Source organism: Melanaphis sacchari, unplaced genomic scaffold (assembly GCF_002803265.2).
Source record: "Melanaphis sacchari strain LSU unplaced genomic scaffold, SCAv2.0 Contig59_pilon_pilon, whole genome shotgun sequence".
In the NCBI taxonomy this organism is placed as follows: Eukaryota; Metazoa; Arthropoda; class Insecta; order Hemiptera; family Aphididae; genus Melanaphis; species Melanaphis sacchari.
In genome coordinates, this window is record NW_020271423.1 from 660,998 (window position 1) to 673,949 (window position 12,952).

Here is a 12,952-nt window from a genome sequence, read left to right on the forward strand (position 1 = left end):
CTTATCTTATTTCCTGTACATGTTTTATAGGCTGAATAGGCATTTAGAAGGGATAAGTCAATTAAATGAAAAAATAACTTTTTATACCATTTTACAGTTCTTTTAACACATTCTACAGAAGACAACAATATATCTGTCTTATCAATCGCACCCATATTTTCATTGTACTTCAATACACTAAGGGGTTTAATTATTGAGTTACCTTGGTGATCTTGTTTTCCAGAAGAGATCATTTTATCCTCATATTGTGTAGTAAGCATCATTTCATCTCGACGGTCTTTCCATTTTATAGTTAACATGCTGTTGGTATGATGTTTGTCCTGTTTTCAGTTTTGTAGTCATGGATGGTATTCCTTTACGGTTTTTACGAACTGTACCCGTAACATTAGTTTTTTTCTTTATGTAAATACTTTGCCAGTGATGGAGAAGAATACCAGTTATCAATAAATAACTTATGGCCTCTATTCAAGTATGGCTTGATTAGTATATTGACTACAGCACCAGAAATACCTAGGTTTGGGTTAGTTTTCTTATAGTTTGTTGTACTACCAGTATAAATTAGTATATCGAGTATAAAATCTGTTTCACAATCACATATAACAAATATTTTTATACCAAATCTATGTCTTTTTGTTTTAAGAATATAAATGTTTATGAATAATGTTAAGTGTGTCTCGAATGATAACTAAACACTTTTCTTTCAGTTGTCTTAACTTTAATGAATTTTTTTTGAAGAAGTTTTTAAGCCGAGATGATACGTGATCCGAACCATAGGCCATGAACTTCCAAATTATTTACATGGTATTTTTCTTTAAAAAAAGATACAGTTGGATTGCATAGAGTGTTCTTTATTATTTCATGAATAATTATATACTAATAATAATAAACTATGCTAAAACGTCACATATTATTATGTTGATATAAGTAATCAATACAATATTTCTATATTATAGTCAACATATTATAAATTTTGATTTATCAACAAATCTTTTGTTATAGCTATAGTAGATTTAATGAATGCAGCAAAACCTAATATAAATGTTTTTCTTTTGCTTTTCCATAGATCTAGCCTGGTAGCTGTTTTTCATAAATACAAATATTCAATATTTTTTTTCATTTTTGTTTCTAGGTATTGAATATTATGACTATTAATTGGTTGCTTAAAGCCTTTTGCATCTGGGTTTCTAGAGTTCAAGAAATCAAAAATCTCATCTACAATCCTGATGAATGTTATTGTTGCATCACATTTTTCAAAATTAATTGAAGTCTTGGATAGAAACTGTAGAAAGTCTGTGACGGAACTGCTGATTTTACCTTCATACTATTGCAGGGGTTCCCAACCTTTTTATCATCGAGTACCACCAGACACTTTTATAATCAATACGCGTACCACCTCAATTTTAAAACTAAATTAGGAGTCAAATTTTTTTAGCGTATATTTTTATTATTCAATTCTTTACATTTTTATTATTTGATATTTATGAAAGTAAAAAAATCATAATTTTTAGTTAAATCTAAATATTTAAATTTTAAATTACAATTTTCAAATTAATAAAAAAAAATAATAAATATAAATAATAATAATAAAATTAAATAAATAAAATTAATGTGATATTTGTTGTTGTTTATTTTTTACAAGGTCATCAATATACCATATTATATAAAATATAATATAAATAACACAAACGTTAAAACACTTAAAACTATAAGAATGCGCTTTATCGATAAGAATAGATTATCTAAAATTCTAAATTGCTACGATTACAAACCCCATGTTATCGACATTAAATTTATTTTGATAAAATAATAATTTTATAAAATTAGCTAATATCAAATAAACTAAACTAAATAATATTGAATGCAAATAGTAATAAAAAAATTTCTTCGCGTACCACCTACGAGCCTTCCGCGTACCACTAGTGGTACGCGTACCACGGGTTGGGAACCTCTGTACTATTGATTTTCCAATTTATATGTGAAGAGTTTATCTTGTTAACTAATTTAAAGCCAATGTTGTTTTGCAGTTCAAATAATTTTTGAATATATCTCTATTCAATAAGATTGTTGTTTGAGTCTTTAAACACTCCAAGTGTTCCCAAAGCATTCCTAGCTAATTTCGCATTATGGCATGCATCAGGTGTGAAATAAATATAAGCTTTAGATATTGAAAAATTCGGACTTAATAAAATCAAAAGGTTGATCTAGATCACATCTTAGAGTTTTAAAAGTTGTGAAATTAACATAAGCTTCATTACAGGTAACTGTCCCCACATTAATTTCAAATTTATTACATTGCGCAATAACAATCCTGAGCTTGTACATTTTATTTAATTTTATCTATAAACCAATACTCTATTAGCCATTTTCAATTTTGTTTTAAGTTAGATAACATAAAAACTAAAACCTCTGTTGACTCTTTTTTATAGTCTTCAACTGTCAAACTATTGCTATAGTCACAATAACCAATAAACCTAAATTAATTTGAATTTATAAATTTATATTTAAGTATGATATATTCAACTATGAATGTTTTCTAGTGATATATTACCTATGACTAACTTTATCCCATTGAATTGATTTTTTAATACTCATAGAATCTAATATCAGACAACAAATTTTGTCTTCTTTTAGAAATTTACCTGTTTCTATTAAGACATCTTGTAAAAACCAGTTTCTGCATTTATATTTGATACCCAATTCCTTATAGCACTTGGGTTAGGCAAAGCAATTGAAGTTCTTTAAATTAAAATAAATATTAGTTTTTCTGTAACTCTAGTATATAATTATTTCAGTTATTGGGGATATAGGAGATATATACCTAATATAGGTATACGCTTTTGGGGAATAAAAGTAAAGCGTAGTTGCGAATTTTTTAACTTCTTCATTGTATCGTCTTGCAGTAGACGTCACATTTACATTATTAATAATATCTTTTAAAAAAACCATTGTGAAATTTTTTTCAATTAAATTAGTAGTTCCTCTATCGGTACAGGATCCAATAGTAGACATCAATTTCTGATAGGAAAAAATTGTTAAAAATTAAAAAAAAACACTTCATCATTTTAATTGCAATATACAATAAAGTTTCACTAATCTGGACATAATTAATACATATATTCTTAAACTCTATTTCAAAAGAGATTAATAATTTTTCTCGCATACCGACTGACGGTTCTGGTATAAGTGAGACACTCTACTGTAACATTTATTTTATTTTCTAGTTTCTTTATAAAAACCTCAGTGTATTAATTTTTATATTCTGCCTTCTAACTTTTGTAAAAGTTTAATTCGTTTTTTAAGGTTGGTTATTTTTGGTGTATCAAATAATTTATTCTGTGTTGATGTATTCGTAGGGGTATGAAGTGACTGGCTAGAATTACAACAAATATAGCATTATTGTATATAAATTAAAATTGTTAATATATTTAACTTACTAAGTCCAATAAAAGTCAGATCAACAGCTTCATGATTACCCACAGCATTTTCAACATCAGAATTAATCGGTACATTAGGACAAGTAGAAAGTATATTCGCATGTGTTAATATATTAATTATATTTGATGAAGAAAAAACTGTAGATGGAAATGTAATTTACTTAATAATTGTTAAATAAATAGGTAAGTAGTACAAATACAACATTGAATTTGGTATTTACCTACCTGAAGAACTATAATTGTGATCAAACTTGTTGATTAAATGTTTTATTGTTCTTTTGGGATAATTGGAAATGGATGGAATAGCTGTATTTTTAATCTAAGTTTATCTGGAGCTTCTACAAAGTCACTGTTATTAAAATGAAGACTACATATGCGTGAATATTTTGTAGGAATAAAGCTATCTTTGGATAGAGTCCACCCATTTTTGTCTCCTTACCTCATCGATTGGGAATCTATAATTCAAAACAAAATATCAAGCACATTATTTATTATACGATAAATTTTAGTAGAACTAATTATTTTTGATGATTTTTGTGTTGAGTATGCAAAAATGTCTAAGCAAAATGCAACGAACAGTCTCAAAATGTTATATTAAATAAAAAAGTAAAGGCAGACACAACCACTCACATTACAGTAGGTACACAATTCGACAAATGTCAAGTGTTAACTGACAACTAATAATGATTAATAATAAAAATTAATAATGAAAAATCTACATCGGCCTCGATTAAAATGGCGGATGATGACTTAAAATCTTATCATCAGTTAGTAATCTAGTTTTATTATACATACTCGTATATCTGTGGGTTATTATTAGATTATTATCATGATAACAACTATTTTGTGATAACAACTTAAATTCAAATAAGCCAATTAAAACGCATTATTACAGAGCTGCACTGTAGCATCTAGGGTTTTTTTTTTATAAATGAATAATAATAAAATAATTACTACGACAGATTGTAAATCATTAACTAATCCATACTTTTTAATAATTACATAATTCTGTACCTATGCAATAATCACAGTGATCGTAACGTTGGAAATCTGGAATGTTTCTTTTATTTAGTTTTATTCAATCATACTATATACAGATAGTAAGTATTGATAAAAATAAATGTCAAGTTTTACGTTATACTAAAGCAACAAAAGAATATGCTTAGTATTTTTATAAACATTTTATTGTCTTTGTAACAAACGAATAACGACGATTTAAACGGTGGAGCAAATTTTTAACAATTGAATTGATCAAGACATCAAAGACAAACACATTGGATCGTTAGTGCACTTGGGTAAATCACTATAATGGAACACTTGTGTCCAGAAATAAATCAGTTGGTGTCATGCTTCATGTGTGGCTCACAGACATTGCCGCCGTACCGATTGTGTGCGGAGGCGCACGTAGGCTGCCCTCCATGCATCAAGTACCTATCGAGATGTGCTTGTGGTTGCCGTTTCCTCAGGAGATCGAACATGACGTTTGATTGGTTGATATCCGCCTTGAAGTTACAATGTAAATATAGGTCTAACTGTGTGTATGGCGGTCGACGCTTAATTATCCCTGGCCAAGTTGACTGCACGAATAAATGGTTTTCCGTCCAGGAACTCAGCAATCATTACCTAACAGGCTGTATGAGAAATTTTTTCACATGTCCTATGCAGAACTGTGGTTACGTGGCCCGTGTTGACACCATAACCGACCACTACGATAAAATTCATGGCCCATTTGAGTTGCTCAGCCCTAGCGATTACCACCAAACGTCTAACTGCGTCATGTTCAAGTTACCGACCAAGTAAGTCTAATGTCCTGTCTATATTATAATATGTTATTGTTAAAATAATTTCATATACTGTATACCGCACCTGATGTAGTGTTAATCTCCTTAATTTTTTCAATCCCAACATTTTCTTTAAAAAAAGTTTTTGTTTGTTTTTTAATTACCAAAAAATAGGCGATCCTGAATATTTCAAAATTTTTACACGCTTATTTCTAGAAATTTTGATATGTAATTAGGACTTGACGGTACAACAATAAGATTTTAAACCGAACATATTATTCGAGTAAAAATGTTTACAGTGAAATTTTTATTATGCATAGATATAATTCCAAAAAAGATACTACAATAAAAAAAAAAAGTTGAGTTCAAGTCAACATTTGAACAAAGATTCTACTATCACATCAGAAATGATGTGTTGAATTTGTAGATTTCATTGCTATGAACTGTTTTTTTTTTTTTTTAAGATACTTAAAAAACACTGATTGACACTGTGTTATTTGAAAATGATAACTTTTCAATTTCTTTTAAACTTTTTTGATCAAACATGATTCCGATTGCGACTTTTATTACAGGTAAAATTAACCAGTTTGAACAATTCGTAAACTTATTTTATATAATGCGTAAAACTAAAAATATTATTTTTGATGTTTTTAGCAAATCTAGTTTTCTTTCTTAAAAATCGAGTGGTTTATTTTTCATTTTTGTATGGTTCGTATTGGTATGTCGATGTAATTTGTTGGTCGCATACTCTCATTTACAAGTATACATCTACAAATAACACATTGTGGTCATGGATGTTCTTTTCCTCCGTTCCATGAAAATTCAATTTAAAAATATTCAGAACAATATTTTCTAAAAGTTTTTTTTGGTTCTGACTCCGGAGAACTCTTTGAAGGGTTGTCGTAATTTAATTTTCTCTTTTTAAATATTGACCCGGATATTGTTTCCATTTCTTCTTGACTTTGAGTCATTTACTTTTTGTTTAACCATTTGTTAATAGTTGTACAAAAGTACCAAAAAAAAAAAAAAGGAATTTATTTGAGAAAAAGTAGTATTAAATGTATAACTTCATACGTATATCGTATTTGATATGTCACGTGTTACTGAAAATAAAAATTTTGAACGTCATGTAGGTAACTACTAATACAGTGGATTCCGCTTATTGTGGGAAAACATGTCTGATCCCAATACAAATGTATATTAACAATGTTAAATAAAACCGTGTAATATGGACACTCGATTTGGTTTATGTGGGCAATTTTTTTTTATCGTAGCGTTAGAATATACACATAATCAGGGCTTGAAACCGAAATTTTTTTTTTCGATTTCGATTTCGGTTTTTGATATTGATATTTACTTTTTTCGATTTTGATTTCGGTTTCGGATATCGGTATTTATTTTTTCCGTTTTCAATTTCGGTTTCGAATACCAGTATTCACTTTTTTTGATTTCGATTTTGATTTCGGATATCGGTATTTTTTGTTTACGATTTGATTTGATTGGTTAACTTTCTTCCCATTTTAATAAATCACAAAAAAAAACTAAACAATGTTAAGAGCAAATACCACGAGAGACGATACTATAACATAACCACAGAGGTTTCAATGCATGCGAAGTAATAACTAAAATGATAGCAACTTTCAACTAGATAATAGCATGATAGAAATTATATTATGTTATTACTTTACTTCATTAGTACATAAATAGTATCCCAATAACAATTAAATTTGTACAACAATATTATTCTAATAATATTTCTTTTAACAGTTTGGATCGGTGGGTGGAGGGCCGGAGGGAACACATTTTTCAGTTGACAGAATTTATAAATACCCAGACGATTACGTTTTAGTCTATAGTTACTATTATATAGATCAGGGATTCCCAACCGCCGTGCCGCGGCGCATAAGTGTACCGCGAAATTATTTGGGTGTGCCGTGTAATTTGTGTCTTACATTGTAAATGTGTAATAGAAATCTCCTAAAAATAAAAATTGATAAAATGTCCACATGGAAAGACACAGCTATTATTATACATTAGAATATTAGATAATAACCGATACGGGTATTTATAGCAGTCATTTAGCACTTTAGCAGTTCAGTCATTCAGTATGGTGATAATCGTGCGCGTGTTATTACGTAACGTGTTAATTTTGATCAAGAAATATTGTACTTAAATTTAAAAAATGGATAGATTTGTAAAAAAAATTAAATTAACGAACGACGTTGATGCTAATGTAAATGACAACAATTTAAATTTAGAAATTAATATTAAACAATCCACTTCAGTAAGTGATACAAGTTTACTTATACAATATACTGATAGTTATTTATGTTTTGGATTTACGTGGAATGGCAATACTGACTGTCCTTTACATGTTTGTATCGTTTGTGGTGAAAAGTTAAGCAATGAAGCAATGGTACCCAGTAAATTAAAAAGGCATTTAACAACAAAACATCCGGGTGAGTCATTAAAAACACGACTATATTTTGAACGCCTCCTAAATTCAAATAAAAGAGCTGCATCTAGTATGATAAAAAAAGTGACTATATCTGATAAAGCTCTTGAAGCATCATTTAAAGTCGCAGAACTGATTGCTAAAAATATGAACTCTCATGTTATTGGCGAAAAATTAATAGGACCTGCCTGTTTAGTTATGGTTGAAACAATGTTAGGTAAAGATTCTAAAGATGTTATATCCAAAGTGCCACTTTCCAACAATACTATTAGTCGCCGAATAAATGAAATGGCTGATGATATTAATGACATTGTTTTAGAAAAAATTAAAAATCAAAAATTATTTTCATTACAAATAGACGAGAGTACTGACAGAACTTCTAAAGCTCAATTACTAGGTTTTGGCAGATTTGTTGATAATTCTAATATTGTTGAGCAGTTTTTATTTTGTAAAGAATTAAAGTCAACAACAACAGGGAAGGACATATTTGACGTAGTAAATAATTTTTTTGAAAAATCTGGATTATCATGGAATTATTGTTGTGGTGTGTGCACTGATGGAGCTCCGTCTATGACCGGAAAATATAAAGGTTTTGTTACTCTCGCTAAAATTAAAAATCCAGCTATGATTATAACACACTGTTTTATTCATCGAGAAGCTCTGGTTGCAAAAACATTAGGAGAACAAATGTTAAAAGTCTTAAATGATGTTATTAAAATTGTGAATTACATAAAATCTCGGCCATTGAAAACAAGGATTTTTGAAACTATTTGTAAGGAAATGGGTTCGGATCATATACATTTATTGCTACACACAGAAGTAAGGTGGCTATCACGAGGTCAAGTGTTTAATCGAGTTATTGAATTGAAAGAAGAATTAGAATTATTTTTTGAAAAAGAAAATCTCCCAGTATACAAAAATTTTTTTCGAAATGAAAACTGGTGTTATATTTTGGCATACTTGGCTGATATATTTAAAAAACTAAATGATCTGAATGCGTCAATGCAAGGACGTCAGGAAACAATAATTTCTTCGACGAACAAAATCAGAGGGTTCAAAAACAAAATTGTATTTTGGAAATCTTCAATAATTAAAGGGGATTTTTCAAATTTTCCAACATTTTCAAAATTAACGATAGTTAAATCCAATATTAAAGAACTACAACAACTTATAATTGAACATCTTATATTACTCGAAGAAAAAATTGAACATTATTTTCCATCATTGACAACATCTGCAGATTGGGTGGTGTTGCCATTTGATTTTACAGACAATATGAATGAACTTGATCTTACTAATGACGAAAAGAATGAATTCATTGATATGTGTTCTAGTTCTACTATCCGAATATTATTTAATAGTCAGAAAAGTAACATAGATTCCTTCTGGTTAAATTTAGCTTCAGAATATCCATCTATTTCTCAGAAAGCGATACTATTGTTATTACCATTTTCTACATCATATCTTTGTGAACAGGCATTTTCTGCTCTGAACAATATAAAAACAAGTAGTAAAAATCGTTTGAAAAATGTTGAACCTGATTTGTGTCTTGCTGTTTCAACTGTTTCACCCCGAATAGAGGAATTGTGTAAAAAATATCAGTCTCAAATATCACATTAAATTTGTATCATTCAAATATTAAACAAAATCAATTTATTATTTATAATTTATTAAATTTCAGATTATAATTTTTTTTTTTTTTAATTTACATTATATTTAAGTTTCAAATTATTTTTTATTTTTTTTTATCAAAATTAATGAATACAAATATTGGAGTTTCAAAATATTACTGTAGTTTGTATTTCTACAACTCCTATTTAATATAAGTATCTTGTAAATATTATAATTAGATAATGTCAAAAATACAAAAAAAAGCATTTTTTAGAAGAACAATGACACAATTGTGATTTTTTTATTAATTATTTATTTGTGTGCCGTGATTTTTTTTAAAATGATCAAGTGCGCCGTTAGGTAAAAAAGGTTGGGAATCCCTGATATAGATTAATGATATTATTGGACCGGACCAATCTTGTTCTAAGAAATTCAGTCAAAACATGTTATTGACATATTTTATCGTGTGCAGTATTATACTATTATTATTTATTAATTAATTTTTAGCCCGCATAACCAAACATTTTCCGACAACACATCTCATCATTCTCATGATCTCATCTGACAATTAATTGTAATACCTCATTTCATATCCACATTTATTTTCGAACACTATAGGTGAATAATGAGAATATTAACTCATTAAATATTACATTAAACGATAAGTAGTCGAAATTCGAAATAATGCTTCGAACTCATCTTCAGTATCTAGTAGAGGTTTTAATTTCTGTTTTTGATATCGTTATTTATTTTTTTGATTTCAATTTCGATTTTGATTACCGGTATTAATTTTTTTCAATTTTGTTTCCGGATTTGAAAATTGGTATTTATTTTTTCCGATTTTGATTTCGGTTTCGGATATCGGTATTTATTTTTTCTGATTTCGATTTCGGTTTTGGATATCGGTATTTGTTTTTTACGATTTCGATTTCAGTTTCGTTTTTGATATCGATTTTTAACGGTTTTAACCGGTATTCAAAATCGGTATTCAATACCGGTTCAAGCCCTGCACATAAGTATTTAAAAACGACTAATTTAATCGGGTTTCGTCGTATCTATGAGATTATGTTTATCGAAAGTAATAAAAATCATTACCATTCAAACAAACAAATTTTGTCAAAGAGAGGCGAAAAAGTGCATTGATTTCTTGTAGAAGTTCTTCATGCAAGAGGGAAACGAAAATAGTCCGTCTGATAAACTTGAAGCGTGTGCCCATTTTGTCAACCAGATCCATACTAAACAACTTAGACAACGAAAAATTACAACGTTTTGTATACCTTCTACATCCAAAGATTAATTTTATTTAATATATTATATGTATTTAGTTTTATTTATTTACCTAGTAATTATTTAAAATTGTTTTAAATTATATGATGATATAAATATATTTTTTTTATTATAATTTTTTTTTTATTACTAATTTCGGTTTTTATGGGCAACCGCTTAATGTGGGCAAATAGGGCTGGTCCCAACGTGCCCACATTAAGCGGAATCCACTGTATATACTTACATCGCCCAAAATCTATTGATATTGTGTTTTCTTAATATACTCGTAATAATAATGGAGAAATGTTAGTTATGGGTAACTTTTATCCTTCAGAAGTTCATAGTTTTCTAATGGTCACAGTTTACTATTTGATGTTAAACATTCTGAAAGTGCTGATATAATTTTTGACTAATACACTCTTTATGAGTATAGTCAATGTAACTCGTTTTTCAATACTTTAGATTTTCTTTTAGATCTGATATTTTCTAATATGCCAAATCATTTTATAAGTCTCAGAAATAATGTAATACTTGTTTTAGCTGATCATTACCTAATAGATTAATTCTGAATACAAAAATTATTATTTTATTTCTAATTCTTTAAAAAAATGTATTGTTTTAACTTTTATATACCCCCAAAGAAAAACTCGTAGACTAGAAGATTATAACGACTGGATTCGGCAATGATTACGTCATTAAATATATTACGTTAATGATAATATTATAATAATTTAGGTTGTGAGTTTTTAGCAAAACATATTTTAGCTCGACAGTGTAAAAAATATTATAGATTTCTTAACTCAGGGTTTATACTATGTACCTAATAATTGTAATAATAAAGCATTTATTTAAAATTGTTTGCATGTAGGAAACAGGTACAAATTTTAAAAAAGATTTTCAACGGATACTTTATGTTCAGCGTTAAGCCGTATCGTCGCATGCACCAGGATTTTAAATCACTACTATCCATGCAAAATATCAATCCTTCAGATTCCTTCCAGTATACATATACCGCATCACTGGAGTCGCACCAGAATGCGATTACGGTCACCGTAACATTGATGGAGATATACAATTGCCGGCACATTATATAATATTATGTAGGAATGTAGTTAATTTATGTAAAGTGTATATTGAATTTAATAATGTCATGTGCATATATTTATACCTAACAATGCTGAAATATTCATCATAATAACTATGGATCAATAACTTTGTTGCATTAGACATTTTTATTTTTAGCTATTTTTTAACTGTTATAATAAACAATTTAATATAATTACATATTAAGTAATTAATTTCATTAATATTTTAATCAGAAGTAATAAATGTCAGATGAGTAGATAACTTCTGAATTGTGTTGTATTTATTTTTAGTCGATTTTTCACTTTTGTCAGCCCAGGAATCTTGATCAACTAAAGGCCTCAAACTTATTTACATTAGTCACATTAGTCATTATTTTATATTTATAAAAAATTAACAAGCTATTTAACAATTATTTGTTTATATGGTATCTTATATCCAGTGGCGTCGAGTCATATAAATTTAAGTGAAATAAAATCAAAATATTTACACACTAACCCACCACTGAGGATTTTATTATTTTCCAGTTGATCTTTTAGTTATTAATTTAATTATTTAGTATTTAGTTTTCCTTTTATATATTCTTCCCACAATTCTAATGTATAGTCTTGTTTTTCTTTAGTATTATTAAGTAATATATTGATTTTTTTGTTTGTTGATAGAATTAATTTTTAGTAAGGCGTCTGTTTGAATTTCTTTTAAAATATTAACTACTTGATAAATATTAGGATGTGGATGATAAATTTGTGGGTTATAATCACTGTAAAATGATTCAGCCTCCTTAGTAGTACGAGGTTCGTCAATTGGTTCTTTTGTCCACAGGGAAGGTGGGAATTTGGCATATTCTATAATATAATTGTTTAGAACATAATCTGAAAGATCAGAAATATTGGTAGGATAAATAAACATCAACTCTGTAAATCCATGTTGAATTTTATTTTATGGTTATAGCGATAAACCAAAAAAAACAGTTCACCCAATCATTTATTTCTGAGTTATTGTTCAAGTATTTTTATATACATTTTGTGTAAGATGGAAGACAGCAAATAATTTGGCATATTGGAAAACATTTAAATACTGGTTTATGAACGGCAGTTTCAACATCTAAGTAAAATTTAGTAATATTTAATTTAGTATTTACTAAAGTATTACATAAATAGATAATTTCATACTACACTAATTCGTATTGTTGAGTAGTCTTAGATAATAAAAAACAAAATTCTACGGGTACATAGAGCTTTAGTTTGTACACGTGAAGTATATATAACTGAACAAAATGTTTTGAGGAGTAAGAAAAAGTCTCATCATTGTATATATACAGA

At 28.1% G+C, this 12,952-nt stretch overlaps 1 protein-coding gene across 1 annotated transcript; it reads left to right on the plus strand.

Moving 5' to 3' along the window:
- The first annotated feature begins 4,521 nt into the window (after positions 1–4,521).
- Positions 4,522–11,685, plus strand: LOC112600050. Its single transcript, XM_025347195.1, has 2 exons — positions 4,522–5,230; positions 11,416–11,685. The coding sequence occupies exons 1-2, from the start codon at positions 4,743–4,745 to the stop codon at positions 11,639–11,641; spliced, it is 714 nt and encodes a 237-aa protein (XP_025202980.1). The 5' UTR covers positions 4,522–4,742; the 3' UTR covers positions 11,642–11,685.
- The last annotated feature ends 1,267 nt before the right edge of the window (positions 11,686–12,952 follow it).

Excerpts from the sequence above, each read along its gene's own strand:
- LOC112600050 (XM_025347195.1), top strand. The coding sequence starts at position 4,743 with ATGGAACACTTGTGTCCAGAAATAAATCAGTTGGTGTCATGCTTCATG. Across the intron at positions 5,231-11,415 it reads ATGTTCAAGTTACCGACCAA|GAAACAGGTACAAATTTTAA; the intron begins GTAAGTCTAATG and ends GTTTGCATGTAG.